This window comes from Empidonax traillii, unplaced genomic scaffold (assembly GCF_003031625.1).
Source record: "Empidonax traillii isolate 1590-97213 ecotype Southwest subspecies unplaced genomic scaffold, ASM303162v1 scaffold11:size2795301, whole genome shotgun sequence".
Taxonomy (NCBI): Eukaryota; Metazoa; Chordata; class Aves; order Passeriformes; family Tyrannidae; genus Empidonax; species Empidonax traillii.
This window is the reverse complement of record NW_020955204.1, coordinates 409,597-429,590: the sequence shown is the minus strand read 5'-3', so window position 1 is coordinate 429,590 and position 19,994 is coordinate 409,597. Positions and strand designations below refer to the sequence as shown.

The following is a 19,994-nucleotide window of genomic DNA, read 5'->3' as shown; positions in this document are numbered from 1 at the left end:
TTAGCTATTTAAATAATCTGATTATTTTGTTATTTAAGTAATCCAAACCTACCGATTCTGGACTTGTGTTTTGCAATTGGCAGAATCCCATGAGTTTGAAAAACTAGGCCTAATCAGATTAGTCTGTCTCAAAAGATGCAAACTCTTCGGACAAAATCCACAAACATAAGGACCAGTATTCTCTCTTTCCAATCTTCTGTATGGTCCTAATGGAGCTGCAAAGGACCAGGAAGGGCAAAGTACAAGGCACCAGTCATGTACGAAAGAAGCTGAGTGTTCTGCAACACTCACAGTGCCTGGAGACAACTGCCCTCAAACTGGTTCTTCCAGACATAGAGGTCAATCACCAATTCTCTAAAAAATGAAGGTGTTCCTGGATTTCTTAAACCAGCTTTAGATCTTTCTACCCTGATGAGCAACATACGGAGAGGCAGGACATCCTGCACTTTAAAGACAAATTTGGTTTTCCTCTTTCTGATATAGACATAACTAAATCCCTTCCAATGTATTTATGCAAACTGTAGCAAACGTCTGTCCATAGTAGAAAACAACCATTTCCTCGAGACAATATAAAAGTTCAACTCTCCCTGGTTGTCTAGACCAAAACACACGATCTTTCTGTCATGGCAGAGATGATTCACCAGAACAGCAAAAGTCACCACACTTTGAGCATAATAATGTTACTTAACGCAGCAGTTACAGGTCAATTGTCCTCAGAAGTGAACTGAAACTCTTAAGGTACACAGTTCAAAGCAGTCTGATCTGTTCTTTTGATACTTCTCTGACCACACAGTATATCATTCCAACTTCCTAAACCAGGGAAATAACAACATGATCACAGAAGAGCTGTTTACTGGGTTGCCAAGCTGACTTTGTCTACTAGGCAAACTACCATGAGAACCAAGTATAACCAAAGGACACAGGCCTGGAAACTGTGTAAAGAAACGAAGGGGCAATTGTCTCAGCTGTCATGTGAAACTACATCCTCACTGAACTTCCAGCATCAAGAAAATTGCAGTAGAAGATCCTTGCCTTTGGCTCCAAGCATTTTCACACTAGACTAAGCTCCTGTTCTGCTGCACATAATCAGATTTGTCTCAGCCTAGAGTAGTTATTACAGTAATACTCACCTTTAGGGTTTCATGCACTACAGAATACTGTAGATTTGTTCTGATCAAGAAATTACTAAGAAGACATGTATTTCTACTTTGCAGTATGTTTCTAAAGTTATTAAATTACAGATGGAGTTAAAGATGCCTATTGACTTGGTACTAACAGTACTAAATCGTTAACACTCCCAACCCCCTTTAGCAATACAAAGGCAGGAAACTGCAGAGTTTAAGGTTCAGGGAGCACTGCTCGCTGCAGTGGAAAATGACTGCTTTCATCACTGAATGTAAAAACAACTTCTCTCTAAACCTTTGAAAGGAAGATCCAATACACAAATAAGGGATACAAACAGTAGTTTTTTCATACCTGCAGCTATGCACCTCCCTCTAGCCGTTCCAGTCTTCAGTCTAAAAGATAAGGAAAAAACAGATATTGAGAACTCCAGAGTTAAAATCAGATTTCAACAATCACTACAACATGAACTCCATCTTATAAAGCACCAAGGACCATGAAAGTAAAGCATACTGCTTAAAGCAGAAGTCATCAGGAGGTGTTGACTACCCTCATTAGACTCAAACCTGAAGTTGCATATTTCAAAAATACTGAGTAGATTAGAGGGGGTAAAAGAAAGGACTGCAATGCAACATGGCTGAAAACAGAAATCTTAAAGCTCCCTAATAACATTCAGTGGTCTTACCCTACCTATCTGGCTATTTGAGGCAGTTACCAACAGCAGTACCCACAATCCTAAACTCCTGTATTACATTATTTTGACAGCTGCAGCCCTAACAGATGACCATGAACCCGCAGATGGGAACTCTAATGTAAGACTGCATAAATGGAAATTTTCAATTGCTATTTAGTAATAATTTTCAATTTTTAGTAATTTCAATAGTTTAGTAATAATTTTCAATTTTTCTAATTCCTTTCTACTTGTTCAATTGATTTATTAAAGTACGATAGCCTCTAAAGCAAAAAAGAGGATCCTAAACACAAGAACGAAATTAATTTTCTTATATTACTTGTTGAGAACAATAAAATTCAATCATGAATCCTGACAAAAAAAACTCAGTTCGCTGAAATGCACATTTTCAAGATTATGAATTTATGTTTTCTAGAATATCACTGAAAACAGACTATTGTTCAGGGAACACTTTATATATATTTTTTTTTTTTGTGTTTCACAACAGCATTCTGAATTATGAAGCTCCAACTAGTGAGTCAGGCAAATATGCTACCTGAGGACACCTCCTTCCACCTCACCCACATTCCTTTGCTTTTTTGAAGTTTAATTACAAGATATTTGTTTACGGCCAAAAAAATGGTCTCAGATTCCTGCTAACAGACCTGCCTGCAAAACAGTTTTTTCCTTTTGTTTCTTTTAAACCAAATTTTTGCCAGATATTTAAACACTGTGAAAGTTGTCATATATGCTAAGTTTTGCTCCTTTGACAATCAGCTTTCAGAAAAAAATGAAATACACAATTTCTTGATCTTGTAAATGCTTAAGAATATCTATATAAACAACTTTATGTTAAAAAGAAAATATTCCCTTCACACAGGTAGCCATTAATTCACTCTAATGAATAAATTTAAAACTTCAAAGAAACCAAAAGTGCAGCTAACGTAGCCAGAGGAACCCATAACTCTTGGACACCTTTGGGAAAAAATATACACCTCATTGAATCAAAGGCAAAATCCAAGACAATAAAAACTTCAAAAACCAAGCAGCAAATCTGACAACCACCTGCAGAAAGCCTGGGAGAATGCTCTTAAATCATAAATTGTTCTATAATGGTTCATTTAATTGCATGCAGAACATAAATACACTGAATCATTTATCCAAGTTTATACATCAGACAAACTTGAATCAAAGGCCAAAGAATCTGACAATTGCATTTCTTCTCAGAAGAAGCTGGGACTTGGATATGCCAGATCAAGGTATACAATGTGTGCAATCAGTGCAGCACAGCCATTGCTGTAATTAACTGACATGGCAGAAAGCTCTTGTGCAAATTAGATCCTCCCCAGCCCAGCATTAGATGCTGACAGTAAAACTGTTTTCATAGTTGCATGAGTGTAGGCTCTTAGTGAGGTCAGCAAAACACTTAACAGGCGTAAATTGAGACATCACAGCTTTCAAAAAGATTTTTCCTGAGGCTGCCCCCTGACTGAAGTGCTGCATCCAGTACAGATGTCACTTCCAACTACTGCACAAAGCTGGAAGGAACCACAACACCACCTGACAACTCCAAGTAGAAAAACAAAAGTATAACACTTTGATTTAACACTTAGCCCTACCAGATCCAAGAGTGACAAAATATACTCACTGATGAAACAGTTGCAACTTCTGATATATAATATAAACAGAATTACAGTTGGTAATGAAAACAAGTGGCTCTAGCGACTAAGTACTAGACAGTGGATACGAGCCAAATAAATCTAGTGATGCTGCTTTGATACTACGTGGTAAAACTTCAGTCTCACCAGCATCCAGGACCATCTAAGAATACCAGATCATTTAATGGATTCTGATCAATGACATTACTGTCACAGTCACCACTTGTCTAGACTAGTTAGTTCTGATTTCTCATTATACCTTCCAGGAACTAACGTTTATGGGATGTTGAGGTTTCCATTGGCAATTAAAGAGGGTAACATAAAACAGACCACGCAGCTCGACCTCAGACACATCCTGGCACAACGGTCTCACATAAACCAGCATTCAGTCTGGACTCACTGCAGATTTACGTATTTGACCGATAACAAAAATTTGAAAATATAAAAACAACTATTCTTTGGAGGAAGTAAAGGAGGGACATAACAATGCATCACAGAGTGACGGAGCAAGGGCACTACCCAGAGTATGAACAGAGAGGCCTACACAAATCAGGTAAGTTTCAATTACTATACAGCTTAGGCCACAACCCACAGAAAATGTGTCACTTTCTAGTAACCCTTACTTACAAGGAAGCACAACAACAGAGATAGTGAGGAGAAACTCCTGTAGTATAAAAACTTCACCATGGAAGCAGCCCTACTTTCTTATCTGAGAAATGCCCTTCTACTGCAATCTTTACACCACCCAAACCTCACAGCACCAGGAGCTACTTGTCCACTGTGAGGCCACAGCTCCCAGGAACTGCGCTGCTCACTTCATTTTTGCAGACAGAGCTGTTGAGTACTGTTTTCCCCAGAGCTGCCAGCACAAATACTACTGGGCATACAGGTTAGCAAGCAATCTGTACAGTTAGCAAGTAGACCAGCTGAATTACTCACAACGGTGTGTTCCACTACAAGAATGTAAGTTTTCTTAATTTAAGGTATAGTAAGAACAGAATGAAGAACAGAAGAGGTGCACATTTTGGGACCGCTGCAGATTAAGACAAAAAGAAAAGTGAGGAAAACATTTAAAATGCTTCAAGTTCCTCTAATCAGGACATGATAAAGTACTTAAGATTTGGCACGTTTACCATATCTGCAATGTCTGTTCCATGCCCAATCAGCAATTACAGCCCAAACATTCCTAAGACCAATCATTAAGCCTTACAACCCATAATGAAAGCGTCAAGAGACACACTTTAAGAATGCAAAACAATCCTATGATCTACTGTTGAAAACATGAGACTAGGACTTAGAAGATATCAGTTCTGTTATTAACTATGGGTTAAACAGCATTGGACAAGTCACTTTTTAGTGACTAAGAGTTTCCATTTGTATGTTTGTTTTTTTTTTTTGTGAAAACTTATTTTGAGTACTAGTGACGGAATGTATTGAATAAGAGAATATCATCACATTGTTACAGCTGCATCTCAGTTGAAAACCTAGTAAACAACTTCACAAAATAATGTCCACAAAACAACTGTGTGTTAATAAAACCCAAAGAATCTCACCATCAGAAGACTTAAGCTTGCTATCGCCATCTAGATTATGGCATTAAGGGACTCTCAAAATATATCATGAGTTACAAATACAAAACAAAAGCAATATTTCATTTACTTTTTGAATGAAGATTCAAAACATTTAGAAAACATGCATTCATGTTGTGCTTTATCGATACTGTACACACCACACATTTGATAGGAAGACCTATGAAGTGTAAGAGTTTTATATCTTCTTTTGAGAAAAAGACTGAGGTTTACTGAACAGAAACAATATTTTCAGTTTAACCACTAAACCTACTCCTAGAAGCAATTGAACTTTAGCTGAATTTCAGCAACCTCATCCATCTCAGCCATAAGACTCAAATACTAACACTTTCACTTACTTATCATTAAAGGTAAAGCAAAAAAGTTTTAATGGGAAAATCATCCCTGTGCAATGTTTAGACAGACACAGTGTGCATAGCTCTGTGTTAAAAATTCAAGGTACTTACATACCTTTCTTCTGATTGCACAAATGCAGAGAAAAAAGATCCTCAAATGCAATCACTACTCTGTATTATCACACCTGAAATACTAAATGAGGACACAGTGCTCATGGCCATTTCCAGCATCTACTGCCAGCTTCAGAAGAAAACAACTTTGAGGTGTCCCAATTCTGAAAGATCAGAATTAATCTGGATGCAAACTTGTGAGTAGGCCTGAAATTCTGTATTTCCAAAATGTTTAAGTATAATCATTTATATTTTATTTCAAAGAAGCACAACTAAGAAAGACTGATTTACCTTAAGCTTGTATGTGCGTCTTGCTTGGCTTATATTAGACAAATACTTGCCATGAACTCTACCGTGCAGAATCTGCCATTGCCACGCCTGCAAACCAAAGAGTAAAAATATGCTCAATTATTTTTATCTTCATTTTGTAACAGGTACATGGTCAAACCCTTTGCAGAAGTAAATGGATACAAGTCTCTAATTACACTCATTTACATCTGCAAAGAATTGAAGTCACTGCTCTATTATAACAAATGAATACTGATTCAAATCACTTTCAACAGCAGATAATTTTCATTAACATTTAAAGAGATTTAATACTGGTGTGTAGAGCTGAAGCTTTAAAAAGTGTTTCATGCTATTTCTTTTTCTTCAGAGGCAAATGCTGGCGTTGCTGTGGAAACATCAACTTAGGAATGTTCTGACTTTTATTCAAAAATTTAATAAAATCTAACCATTCACTGTTCAGTAGTTCTTACTAAGCTTCTACTCCAGCTCTGAAGGTTTCCAATTTGTCATCATTTGTAGCATCATTTGTACATACTTCAATTTCTTTTTTTGCAACATTTACTACCCTCTTCAATATCTTTATATAGTATCTAGAGCACACAAATAACTGTAAATAATACCGGAAAAAAAAAACCCACAAAAAATCCGCATTAATTTACAATCTCCTGAAAACACATGAATGCATAAACACACGCAGTACCTTGAAACATTATTTTTGTCTGACTACCATTCATAAATGTGATGTCACACTTTAGGTTAACTTTTCCCTGTCTGAAGAAGCTTTCATTCTTAGTTATGAACAGCTAATAGAAAGTTTTTCCTACTGGTATCAGCAGCCTTTTAATCCACAAACTACTCTCATGGCCCATTCTGTGACCCTGAAACATCCTCTCCAGACTGCTTCTCTCTAGTGATTGATGCTCACTGACTCTCCCGCCAGCAAAGCTTCGCTTGCTCCTTTCTCTTCCCAAGGCCTCAGAAACCCTCCCTGCTGGATCCGCAATCTGATCTTAGACTGGGGGGAGAAGGATCAAGAGTGTCAATGCACTTTGCCAAGAACCAGAGAGTCAGTAATTGCTTTAAGTCTTACGCATGTATTTTAAGATGTTCTTCACTTACACACTTATCCATCAATTCTTTCCATTCACTTTTCCTGGAAGGCACAGTATAACATCAGCTGGTTTCCACTGCTAGCAGAAGGAGACTCCAGAAACTTTACGGCTATATGCTATAAATACAGTTTTGGCTGCATGAAAAGTCAAGACAGACGTAAAATCCTCACATATCTTGCTGGATTCTCATGGTTTCTATACCTTGTACTTGGATTCTGGAGGTACCTTAGATTGTCTCATGTAAGGTTTTGATTCAGGGAGAGTTTATGTGGCACATTATTTTCTCTCTGTCCTCACATCAGAAAAGCTCACTGATTTCTTCCCAAATGAACAGCAAGCTTCTCTGTACAGCAGCATCAAACACAGCGTGTATCAAATACTGCCCTCATAAAGAAGTATGTTAAGATAACATTTAGTACTTCCCTGTAGAGAACAAAATTACATGTGCCACAGCAGGTAACATATGTAAACAATTCTTACTTAATTTTTTGGGGTTATACTACTGAGAGGACTGGGTACAGCTCTCCAGAAACATTTTATAGAAATGAGGAGGAAATACAAATAGATCAAGATACTCTGACTGTAGATGCAGTTTAAGCTGATGCTCTTGCCAAAAGAATAGTGCACAACTCTTTCCTCACCAGCGCTCCATCCCCACCTCTGTATAACAAGCCTGAGAAAGAAAATGGGCAAGGTGTGATTAAGGCTACTAACAACAATAATATAATAGTTTTAATCCAAGTATGTTCCCAGATTCAACTCACTGCACAACCACACAGAAACTCTTGGTGGCCCAAAGGAAACGAACAACACAAAGATGGCACGAGACTTTCAGAGCAATACTGGCAGATGCTCATTTAAATGACTCATGGAACTAGATAATCAGATTTAGGTGCTGAATTTCACATCATTAATTCTCTACTGATTATTTCTTTCTAAAGGCCTCAAGTGACAAAGAAGGCTTCCACTGCTTCTGTTAAAAAACCACTATACTTCTAAGAAGCACATACATGCTGTTCCGTATAATCACCTTTACTGACTAATTCTTTGTCAGTGGACTGCATCTGATGTTTAAAGACACGGCACTGGCTATCCTTGACTAAATTATGATTCTGCTTTTTAAATTCACAAGCAAATATTTTTAACTTTCATTTATTCTTCCTAGAGTTTAATACCTGTAATTGCTTTCCAACAGCAGTTAACTTCATTAATTTGAAATGAACACTGGACTTAATTCCAAATTCCCATAATCTTCCCACATTTCCAACCTTAACCTAACTTTATCATTCAACTGCATGATTATGACATTAAAAAAACAGAATTATTTTTGTAGAAAATAAAATAGAGTAAGAAGAAAATAAAAAATTACCCCTACCTGTGGAATTTCAGTACCTTCAGAGGACACCAGAAGTTAACTTTTCATTTGTCTCCAATCCTGATTAAATCTTTTCTGCAAACAGGGTAACACAGCCAATCTAGAATGGATTACCTAAACTCAAAGTATATTTGTCAAATAAGATTTCACGTCTTGACAGTTTATCTTAACTCTGAAAAATGTCACTTTCTTAAATATTGCCTTTAGGAAGATTCTTACAAAATGGTAAGATTTAAATCCCCCAGTGCCGTTCTACAGCCCATCTTTCTTTACTCAATGTCCTAGGTGTACATATGTTTATTCAGTGTTCTACCCAGTTATCATGACATCTTTCACAGAATGGACACAGTATTTTTTAAGCATGCAATAGTGTACTTCCAAGAGGTCTCTGTAACTGCTTAATCATATTCCCGCTACAAGAACACAGAAAAAAAAGAAAAAAAAAGTATGCTTTTAAAAACCATTTGAAAGTAGAGGAATCACAAAACTCCAACCACTGGCATCAAATAGTACCAAGAATTACCTTTCACTGGTAACTCATATAAATGAAAAGACATCAACTAAGGAGTCAGGAAGTGGAAAAGGGGGAAGAAAAGCAGGCAGCAGGCCGAATTCTGGCAGAGGATGCCAGAATTAGGAAAAATATCACGACACTTAAGGCAACAAGCTTAACATCCCAGAAGCTGCATATTCATAGGTTTTCCAGAAGAACATACAACAATTATTGCAGTGTGTCTCCATTAAAGAAAGAATGATCAGAAAACAGCCATACAACAAAGTTGCTTGAGTTCAAGCAGTTCACGAAGATGACCCTTTGTCACAGGTCCCTGCCTGCAGACATCAGTGCAATTCAGATATTGCCAGGCAGCTGAGAGCCACCAATTTGCCACTAAAATTTGCTTCTTCCAAATTCAAGACACACAGCTTTCTCAGGAGGAAATACACTGAAGACGCTGCATTGGTAGGAAAGAAAAATAATTTAGACTGAGTTTAGGAAACATGGTCCTTAAGAATGATTTTAGCAAGATGCTGCCTTCTATTTCACTGAAACAATGTTTTCCTTGCTCAAATACCAGAACCAAAAGGCCTGATGCTTATTTGCATAGATATTCAAAAGGCAGGAGAATTTGTAAGTGGACAGTATTCCCAAAAAACTATTTCTCTCTTCCTCCCTCTCAAAAAATTATTGCCATTGTTAATGGTGTATCCAGTTGCTGCCACAATTTTGAGCACCTTTCTACTACTCAAAGAACATTGTATCAATAGTTTACTACAGTGACAGCAGCTAACAGACTTTCTGCACTATTTGTTCACCCGATCTACTCCTTGGAAAAGCAACTGTGAACAGCCATCTTCCCAATATGCGCAGGGCGTTAATACAAAGTTTACACAAGCACACAGTCAGGGAAGTCTTAGCTACAAGTTTCCACTTCTTCCTAACAAGGTATTTCCCACAAACCCCAAACCTCAATACCAACTCCTGATTCCCAACTAGGCAGGCCAGGCTCTAGCTCCTCATTAATCCCCATTGCCCATAACAAGCAAAGACACCACTCAGATCTTCCAGGACAGGATCTAGCTTTCATTAATCTTCAAGGCAGACAATGACAACAGACCTTTTATGGAAAGATACAGGCCCTGGCTAATCAGACCCCAAAGCAGGAAGGGAGATTAAAATCCTCATCCCAGAAGACAGCAGTTCTTTTGGAGGTTAAATCTGTCTGTATCTTTCTGATGCCACTGCCACTCACTATATACATACTGTCCCTGCAAGTCAACTGCCTTCCCTCCTCTGCTCCCTGTCCCTAGACTCCCAAATTTGAATGAACTGAATTTTACAAAAAAAACAACATCCACAAACAGATCACCTTTCACTTGGAACTCCAGTTCTCCCCAGAGACGCAGACAGACAGACAGACGGATGTAACAGAGACTGTAAGCCCTGGCTCTCAATTCTGCTCAGCAAATGCCCACCAGGCCAGCCACACTGCCTAGTTTCCAGTGTGCTGCTGCTGGACAAATATAGAAAGCAGAAAGTGGTGCAACCGTTTCAGCAGAAGAGATTCTGCTCAGCTCTGTGAGAGGGAGGAGCAGGAGCTGAACCAGCCGAACTGCTTTACCCATACATGGTCTCTGAAAGAGATCATTGCTAAGACAAGTTCCTTTACACACGCACAGCCTCATTCACTGTCACACTGTGCAAGAAGGAAAAGAATTAAAGTGTACAAACTTAAAGGAGTTACTGCTTAGAAATGAGTTCCAAGTACGTTTTGCTTTATTCACGAACAGAATCTCAGCAGCAACTCGGAAACAAGACCAAAATCTCTGTTCCAGGGAACCGCCACATACACCAGCATTTCAAGAACTACTGAACTGGCAAGGCCTTCCTAGTTGCTTTTGGACACGCATCCACATATTAAGTTCTTGGTTTGACCTTCTCTCCCCACAGCCCAAATTGAATTATAGCCATCTTTTTAAACTCATCTCCCTTCTTAAGTATGGTCCTAAACCAGGAACCATGACCTTTTTTATTGGTTGATACTAATTACCATGGTGACCTGCCATATCATGTCTGCTTTCCCAGTAGTCCTTTTTGCCAGTGTTCAAACACAAACTAAAACTTTTTCCATGCATTCTTCTTAAAAACAGAAAAAAATACACTTTTATGCAGCATCCCCTACTCTCTCCACCTGCCCCACCCCTTTTCATGTTCTGGCATGGAAGGAGCAAAAAAATTGTAACTGAACACCCAAATCCCTAGGAATTCAAAGAAAAAATAAAATAAGTGGCACAGTCTGAGACTTTTTATTTTTATGACTTCATACGGAAGTATGACAGTCTGCAAACTCAAAAGCAGTTTCATTTATATAAAAATCTAAAGTTTTTCATGACAGATTTATTACCCTGTGCTGCTGCCTATTTCTTCTACTTGATGTATCCTACATTTTTGTGGGGATACAAAACTACCTCACAGAAGTTACCAGAAGAGTTCTCTCATATAAATAACTGGAAGCTGCAACTTTCAGCTATATCAGGAATGTAGTAGCCAATTCAGAACTCAGTGAAGTACACTAGTCAAGCATTTTTGTTAATGTAATTTGCAAGTAGATATAAAAGTGCTGGTATTTAAACCAACAATCTCATTATTTTTTCAGATTTCTCATCACTGAGATAATGGTTTAGGCTCCCCGCAAATTCAGGAAGACACCAGAATAGTCTGAATTAGCTCTACACCTAAGCATAGCCTAAATTATTTTCCTCACAAAAATGCTCCCCACAAAATGCCTATTAAACTCAGTCTTGAATTAAATGACAAAATACTTTTAAACCCAAAGAAACTATAAAGCAAATTTCTACATCAGAGAATTAGTGTCAAAGCAGCTTCCACACTGCTAAATACAGACAGTACCACCTACAGCCCTTCTTTGCTAGTGATCAAATTCTGGTCACGAATGCACAATTCAAAATGTAACATGGGTGGCTTTACTCCATAAATATCAGAATATCCTCACTTAACTTTTCTTAAGTCACCAAAGCATATAATCATGGATTTCTGAGCGGTCAAAACTGCTTTACAGAATATACAACCCTTTTTTTCCTCCCAAAGATTTTGGATATTGATAATTTTTAATGGTATCACTTCTAATGTCACTTAGGACTGTGCAAGGAATCTTTACTGTTTCACTCATAAATCATGCTACACATTGTACAATCATAAAACAATGACAGGCAAGACAAGAAAAAACCCAAAGAAATACAATACTTCACTACATTAACCTGTCACCCTGATGTATGTTTTTTAATTTAGGAGTTTAAACAGAGAACAGGAATTTTTTCAAGGCAGATAACAAGGAAGCACAGGTAAGTTGGCAAAAAGATTTTAAGATGATGCTCTCCTTAGGAATATGAAACTATAAATAAGTGAAGAATTACTTTTACACTCTGTTGTGCCCACATAAAATGCAAAAGCTAGATGTGACATTCAAAATACATCCTCTCTTCCTGAAAGACCAATATTTCACTGCCTTCTGAAGAATCATTTATCAAAGCTTTACCTTGTAAGATTTTGCAGATAATAAGATGCGTGGTGTCCATCCTGCAAATCTCAACATGTAGTAAAAAAGATGCCATCATTTTTGTGTGTAGACTTGGACACTGTCTGCTAAATACTTCATCTGAATTACAAGCTTCATAAATAACCAACTCCTCTGCTTTGGAAAAAAACAGACATGAATATTCCCTTTCCAACAGTCTAAAAGATTTGTGGACAGCATGCATTTGTTGGAATATCTTTTGAACTGCAGAGTTTGAGGCAAAAATAGAATATTCATGGGTTCAGTCAAAGCCTGAAATCTAAATGATAAGATGTTTACAGAACAACAGTTTCAACATGTGAGATGCTGAGATCTAGTGGATAGCAACCGCATTATTTTTGTGAAAGGTGCAATATGAAACAGCCCGCAGACAGAAGTGAAAACTACCAGAAAGAACAGTTTTGATGGTGGTGAAAAAAAGAAGCCAAGGTCCTGAAAAACTCACATTAATTTAAAGTAAAAACAACATAAGACATCCACCTGAGTTATTATATGAATTGGGAGAGCATTCAGCTTGGAGAAAATACACAGTGTGAAAGTATTAAAACTGCCTGCAAAGGAAAGCCTGCCAGATACCATACCAGCATGACACTAGATACTCAACAAACACTCATCATCTCATCCACATGCTCATTCAAGATCTCCTTGAGGTGTGCCACTAAAAAGGACAAAGAACTCAAAGTACCTGCTTATTTTCATGGAATTCAGCAATACTCAAGCCAGTTATTCCAAGTTGTATTAACAAGTAATTTAGTCAAACCAATGTTAAAATTCCAGAGAGATACAATTTTAAGCCCAGTTTATATAACCTTAAATTTACCTGGAACTTTAACACTGCAAGCCAAACCATTAAATCAGTTATAAATTCACTCTGCATCAGTACAGACTCATTAACAAAACTCAGTTTGTCAGTTTGCCACTCATACTCTGCCTTCTAACAGAGAAGCCAGTCAGCTAGCATATCTTTACTAAAATCAAAACAAAAATCAGATCATAATATATTAGGTATACTGAATATGAAAGGGTAATATGCATACATGGGACAGACAAGACAACTTGTGCACAAGGATTTCACTTCTGGCAGAAGGCTTTCCTGTGACAAAGTGCATCATCTCAACTGAAATTCCTCAATAAAATTTGAAAACTACTGAAGACTTCTGTTCATCCATCTCATCAGCATCATCATCATCAGCAGCATCATCATCATCATGGCTAGGCTTCCCGAACGAAGATTTGAGAGGGGCTCTACCCACGCTGCTCACTGTTTATACTGAATTCAGATAGCAACAATGCCTTTTCTTTCAAAATGCACAGACCTGAGATAGCTGGAAGTTTTAAGCTACTCAAGATGTCAGAGAAAAGACTTCCTTTCCCTGGGAGGACAACTGCTGCACTATACTGCTGTCGAACAAATAAGCCTGCTATGTCTATCATAGTTCAGACTTGTGAGCTATTCCTCCCTACAGCAAAGCATTTGCAGACTAATTGGCACTGCAACTTTAAAGGAGTTTACATTTTCTCCCTTGCTTTATCTAAATTTCCTGCTTTGACCTAATGTATATTTTAGCTTTGCATGCTTGAATCTTGCACCAGGTGCAAACAATGAGGTTCAGTTGATGTTTGGGAAATCTCCTCTTGAAAATGTGAACGCTAAAGCTCCCTCTTTTCACTGTTATGTCCCAAAGTGTCTTGGCACTTTTTAAAATAGCAGAAAAAATGCATTTTTTTCATATAACACAAGCGTCTCTAATGACTGGAGGAAGGGCAATAAAACTACAAGTTACTTTTTTCAGTCAAGATAATCTCTCTTGCCTCAAGAAGTCTTGTAACAGGATCACAACTCAAGCTTCTGTGCTGTGATACTTCACAAGAAAAACCCATTAGAGGCCCTAGATAACTCTCCTCAAATTACAACTCCCATTCTAAGAAACTCTGAAGTATTTTAGTCTGCTTTGATTTATACTGGTTTTTCTCTCCTGCCAAATGCCTGATCAATGGATAAAAATGATACTTTCTTGCCAGAAGGCAGTTACCAAAGCAGTGAATAACTGCTTCCTGAAGGACAAGAAGCAATACTGAACATGCCCATGTTGAAACAAAACACTGAAGATATTCATGGCAAGACTAAAAAACTATAGAGTGCAGAAATATAGATCTGAGTCTGTTGGACTATTGCTGCTGTTTCCGTAACCAAACTCACATTATGATTTGGAAAACTGGACTGCCTTGTGGACATATTGCTGAACAACAGTCTCCAGTTCAACAGCCTGACCAGTGGATTCTTAGATCCCAGAGATAGAGACTAATAACCAGGAAATCTCAAAAATGATGAGAATTTGTATCACTTCCCACCTACTCTAAAAAAAAAGGCACTAAATTAAAAATTAGAGTGGGCACTCTGAACAGACTTGTGGCAGATGTCTCAGTAACTGGTAGTCCATAACCACATCTCAGAAAAATAAGCAAGAAATAGTTAAGGAGCAACCTGCTCATAACAAAGTTTCTTACTAAGTTCAATTAGGCTCTAGATTACAGGTAGAATTTTACTTGACTCCATGTGAATCTAAATATTTATGTACCACATAAACTTACAGTTCTTATGAAATTCAACTAATTCGGCATATTGTCAGCAATAATTTCAGAAGAAAATTTCTACAATATTACAAATATTTCTCTTATATTATTAATACTTCTCTTACGACAAAGCACCATACTTTGTTTCAACTAATGATTCTTCAATTGATGTAAAGGTTACTTGCAAGTTATGGATTTATTATTAATGAGAAAGACAACTACTGTATATCTATGATACTGCCACCTTTCTTGCTTTCCCATTTAGAGGAATAGTGCCAGGCAGCATGTTTTCAGAATTCCTACTAATAGCAGAAGAAATAAAAGTCAAAGACACCTTCCTCTTACCACATAAAGATCACCTTACAAGTGCATCAAATTGTGAAGGACTAGCAAAAGTGTGAATACAGTACTAAATACGCAGTAATACTATGGAGTTATTTACCTTCTTTCATTGTGAAAGATGGCTAAGTTTCTCTCACTATTGTAAGCCATTTAACTTCCAAAACAAAACCACCTAACACATAAATCTTCACATTTTAATGTTCATTATTTTAGCACAATCACTTTTCAATCCTCTACTTTTCTACAGATGTTGTGTTCCTACTTTCTGCTGCATGTAAACAGAACTTCCTAGGCCTGCATCAATTATTTTGCTTCAAATACTACCCCCCCTCAAAAAAAAAAAAAGTAGATACAATAGGCCAAATGTAACTAAGCAGGTAGGACCTGGGACTGATTATCCCTTAATGTAATATTAGAGACTTGGACAGGAAAAGGAAAACCACAGCCATCCAAAAATGATCATTCAGAAAGGGTGAACACACTCCACAAAACAGCCTACACTTTCCCAGAATAAGTATCACCGATAACTCTGAATGTGAGCACAGGCTGAAAGAGAACAGTAAGAACCTTAAGAAAAAATAGTTCTTTACATCACCATATTTTAAGATCCCTATTTAGGAATTTTCCTGGTGGTATATATCTGCACTCATGTCCCTGGGCAAATATAAGAATGTGCTGCTGCCCTGGGGGGCTCTTCATCGGCAGGAATGCAACTGAACATACTAAGCTGCTGGATGCAATCTCTACCCACCGGAACATTTCCTATCTCAGTCTAAAGATGTATTTATTAATTTTAAACACCTAGTGCAACACCAATATTTCCAACAACGCTGCTTCTTAAATACTTGGGTCCAGACACAACTCGAGGAAGATACAGTATCTCACATTATGCAGAGATCCCAAGAACAGAGCTGAAGGGAATGGAAAGAAAAGAAGAAAATGTGACAGGTTTTTATGGCTATGCAAAGCCAAGTCAGCGCAGTAAAACCTATCTGTTGAACTAATCTGCAGAAAAACAATAGAAAAGACAGCAAAAGAGACCAGGAGATAATTTAGCAACTTCTTTGTGATCACTGGTACAAAGAGTAGAATTGGCAGGACATACATACACAAAAAATAAAAACAGAAATTGAAGACACTCAGAAACTTCAAGCTCTTGTGAGCCAGAAGCAAAACACACTTCAAGATATAAATCCCTGACAAATACTTTCTTAAATCAAGCGAACTCCTAGTGAAACACACCCAACGACCACACTCAAGCAGTACATACAAGAAAGCTGCAACATTCGAAAAATGTTCCCCGACAACTTCTGGCAAAAGAGAATGCCTGCGTCTTAAAGGTGAAAATGGCCACAATTCCTCAGGAATTTAAAGGAGTGAAGGTTCCACACTTTATTAGAATGCTGCCTCTCAACTTCCTACTCATAAACAGTCCTACAAAAATCGCATGCCGTTATCAACCTTTATTACTTCTTCATCCATCTATCGTCTATTTTATGCCCCGTCTCTCCTGGTTTTTATATTCCTCTTCCTACTTCGTTCCAGCAGTGTCTGTCACGCCTTCTCACGCTTGAGACTCCAATTTCCCTGCTCGCGCTTCTCCTACACCCGACTAACCTCCATCCCCCTGGTGCACGAGCACACGTTCCTCCGCTCCGCAGGACGGACCCCACCGTGCCCAGGACAGCAAGGAACCGCACCCTGGTTCCAACGATAAGAGCCCAGCCCGGCAGGCCGGCGGCGGCCGAACTCAGAGGAGCCGCTCCCCCGCCCCGGGGTCCGCCCGGCCCCGCCGCAGCCCCCCCCGGCCCCAATGGCGCCGCCGCCGCCGCGGGCCGCGCTCGCCCCCGCAGCGCCCCCGCCACCGCCCGCGGCGCTGTCAGCGCCCGGATCACACCTGGCACCCGGCAGCCTCTGGCGCCGGGCCCGGCGGGGGTCCCGGCGGGGCGGCACCGCCCCAGGATGGCGCAGGCAGGGCGGCGGCGGCGGCGGCTCCCCCGGGGGGGAGCGGGGCGGCCGCCGCGGCCCGGCACGAGCGGCCTCGCGGCGGGAGCCCCGGGGAACTGGGGGCGAAGGGGAAAGGAGCCGTTACCTGCGCGAGGCGAACCGCGCTTCCCGCCGGCTCGGCTTGGCCTCGCCGTGCCCGGCCCGACCCGACCCGAGCTCCTCCCGGCGGCGCCGCCCTCACCTGCCCGGGATCCGCCCGCGCCCGCTCCGCTCCCTGCGCCGCCTCGGGCCGGCTCCGCAAGATGGCGGCGCTTCCGGGATAGACCACAGCGAGCGCGGGGTGGGGGGGCTGGGGCGGTGCTCCCGCTCCCGCCCCCCCCCGCGCCGCCACCGCCCCCGCGCCCCGCCCGGCTCCGCCCCTCCCCGGCCCCGCCGGGCCCCGCCCGCCCCCGGCCCGACCCCGCCGCGGGCGCCCCCTGTGCGCGCGCTCGGTGCGCGCGGCTGCGGTGCTCGCTCGCCCCTCGGCCCGGCCCGGCCCGGCCCGGCCCGGCGCGGCGCCCATGGGGATGGTGGAGGCGCTGGGCGCCGGCGCGGCGCGGCTGCTCTTCTACCCCTCGCTGCTGTACACGGCGGCGCGGGCGCGGCTGCCCGGGTCCCGCCGGCCCTGGTTCCACCGCATCGACGAGGCCGTGCTGCTCGGGGCGCTGCCGCTGCGGGGGCGCAGCCGCAGGGTAAGGCGGGCGGGCGGGCCGGGCCGGGCTGGGCCAGGAGGGCGGCGGTGCCTGACCGCGCCTGTGCCCGCAGATGGTGGCGGAAGAGAACGTGCGCGCCGTGGTCACTCTCACCGAGAACTACGAGACCCGCTTCTTCTGCTGTTCCCCGCAGGTGAGCCCGGGCATTGCCTATGACCCCCGGACAGGTCTCTTGACGCTCCGTCGGTCCCGGCGCAGCGAGGCTTTATCGGCCTCCTGCCGCGATCCCGGCAGCGACCGCCAAGTCCTGTGACAACGAAGACGTGACTTCTCGCACCTTGAAAACTTACTTTACTTACAAACCAGTAAAATGTGAGGATGCCAGTGAACTTTACAGCTGCAGTGGTGGGGAGGGACGGGGAGCATTGAATCCACGTACAACGCTATACAGGAATGCCTTTAGTTTTGGGAAGAGATCCCAACTCCCCTGTTTTCCTTTAGCTGAACCACATCTTTTTAGTTCCCTTTAACTACTCCTTTCTGATGGTCAGCACAAAACTTTTCATACATCTGATTTAAAAGATTGACATTCACAGTCTGTTTACAGTCCCACTGAGTTTTTCAACTGCCTGAACAGGTTTTGGGTTTCTTTCAGGAAAAAAACCCTACCAAACAGAAAGTTAACTGACCAAATCTGCTATGTCCATTTCAGGAATGGGAGGCAATGGGAGTTGAGCAACTCTGTCTCAGCACTGTGGATCTAACTGGAGTCCCCACCTTAGAAAACCTCCACAAGGGCGTTGACTTCATCATGAAACACCGAGCCTGCGGTAACACTGTCTATGTGCACTGCAAGGCAGGACGCTCCCGCAGTGCCACCATGGTGGCAGCATATTTAATTCAAGTAAGGAGTCTGTACTAAATGGGGGTTACTTTCATACAGCCTAGGCAAAAGCAGACAACCTTTATAGTTTGCTCTTGCTCAAGAAACCTGAGCATGTACAGGTTCATCAATATTCCATGATTTTACAGAGTTTGTACGCCCATTTTAAGAGAGGCCTCAAACTTACCTTGCTGTTTTGCATGGAAATGAAAGTTTTGAATGATTCTGCTGTTCTCAGTTCTTTCTGTGGAGGAACATATTGAGGTGGGAATAACAAGTAATTCATGAGGGTAGGTTCACTGAGCCGAGAAACACCCATTTTTCTTCAGATTTTCTCCTTGGTTCACTGAAATGGTGAGCCTTCCTATGCTTTTCAATAAATACAATTCATGATCCAGAGAACTGACTTTGGTTTTCTGAGTTCCTCTATTGACCCAACAGGGTAAGCCAGCCCTAAGAACAAAATTCTACCTGTGGATTCTTCTGTTGGTGTTATTAAGTGCTCCCTGGAAAATTTTCCTTCCATGCTGAAGGGAAGATTTTCTCACTAGGTGCTGAAGTGCAACATTAATAGCAGTAAAGTTTTTTTAAAATTTAAAAATGCAAGGTGCGCTTTTGCTCTGGTCTGGTGGGACTTAGGACAGGAAACTATTCACAACATGAAGGAAGAGTAAGTGAGACAGAAAATGGGAGGGCCCAGGCAGCAACTATCCCTCTTTAACCGAGGGACTCATTTCATGAATGATTGCATGACATTTGGGCTTTGCTGAGAGGACTATGAAGTAAACAGAAGGGGCAGAGCAGTAAGTTTTCTAACACCTCTAATGTTGCCTGTAGCCTGTGGGAAGGTTCCATGAAATGGTGCAGGGTTGGAATGGATTTTCACTTGCTGGGTTTCTGCCTTTTCAGCTGCATCACTGGAGCCCTCAGGAAGCAATTCAGGCCATTGCCAAGATTCGTCCCCACATCCTCATTCGACACAAGCAAGTCCAGGTCCTGGAGAAATTTCACAGGAACATAAACACTGGGACAGCTGCATAATGTCAGTAAGAACTATCAAAAAATCTCCATCTCAGCTGCTTTAAAAAAAATGTTTTTATGATCTAATCAAGGCTTAAGTGTTGTTCTTCTTGACCAACAATAAAAAAGATTTTACATAAACTACAGTAAAGGGGAAATTGGGCTGTTGCTTTCTTTTCTTG

General features: G+C 40.9%; 2 protein-coding genes across 14 annotated transcripts in view; one reads left to right on the top strand and one right to left on the bottom strand.

Moving 5' to 3' along the window:
- CELF1 (CUGBP Elav-like family member 1) overlaps nt 1–17,553 on the bottom strand; it is a 57,627-nt gene extending 40,074 nt beyond the window's left edge. For 6 of the 13 annotated variants that reach the window (XM_027886022.1, XM_027886083.1, XM_027886108.1 and 3 more), the window contains exons 1-3: nt 17,363–17,449; nt 5,777–5,863; nt 1,477–1,517 (exon numbers count right to left, since the gene is read on the bottom strand). The gene's annotated coding sequence lies outside the window, so the exon portion shown is untranslated. The other 7 variants (XM_027886043.1, XM_027886026.1, XM_027886034.1 and 4 more) reach the window with 7 other exon arrangements.
- Nucleotides 17,554–17,637: 84 nt separating this feature from the next.
- PTPMT1 (protein tyrosine phosphatase, mitochondrial 1) lies at nt 17,638–19,966 on the top strand. The gene is made up of 4 exons (XM_027886004.1): nt 17,638–17,948; nt 18,022–18,102; nt 18,622–18,813; nt 19,702–19,966. Exons 1-4 carry the CDS (start codon nt 17,778–17,780, stop codon nt 19,831–19,833), a joined length of 576 nt encoding a protein of 191 aa, XP_027741805.1. The 5' UTR covers nt 17,638–17,777; the 3' UTR covers nt 19,834–19,966.
- The last annotated feature ends 28 nt before the right edge of the window (nt 19,967–19,994 follow it).

Coding starts and splice junctions, on each gene's coding strand:
- PTPMT1 (XM_027886004.1), top strand. CDS start 17,778: ATGGGGATGGTGGAGGCGCTGGGCGCCGGCGCGGCGCGGCTGCTCTTC. Junction 17,949..18,021: donor TGCGGGGGCGCAGCCGCAGG/GTAAGGCGGGCG, acceptor CTGTGCCCGCAG/ATGGTGGCGGAAGAGAACGT. Junction 18,814..19,701: donor TGGCAGCATATTTAATTCAA/GTAAGGAGTCTG, acceptor CTGCCTTTTCAG/CTGCATCACTGGAGCCCTCA.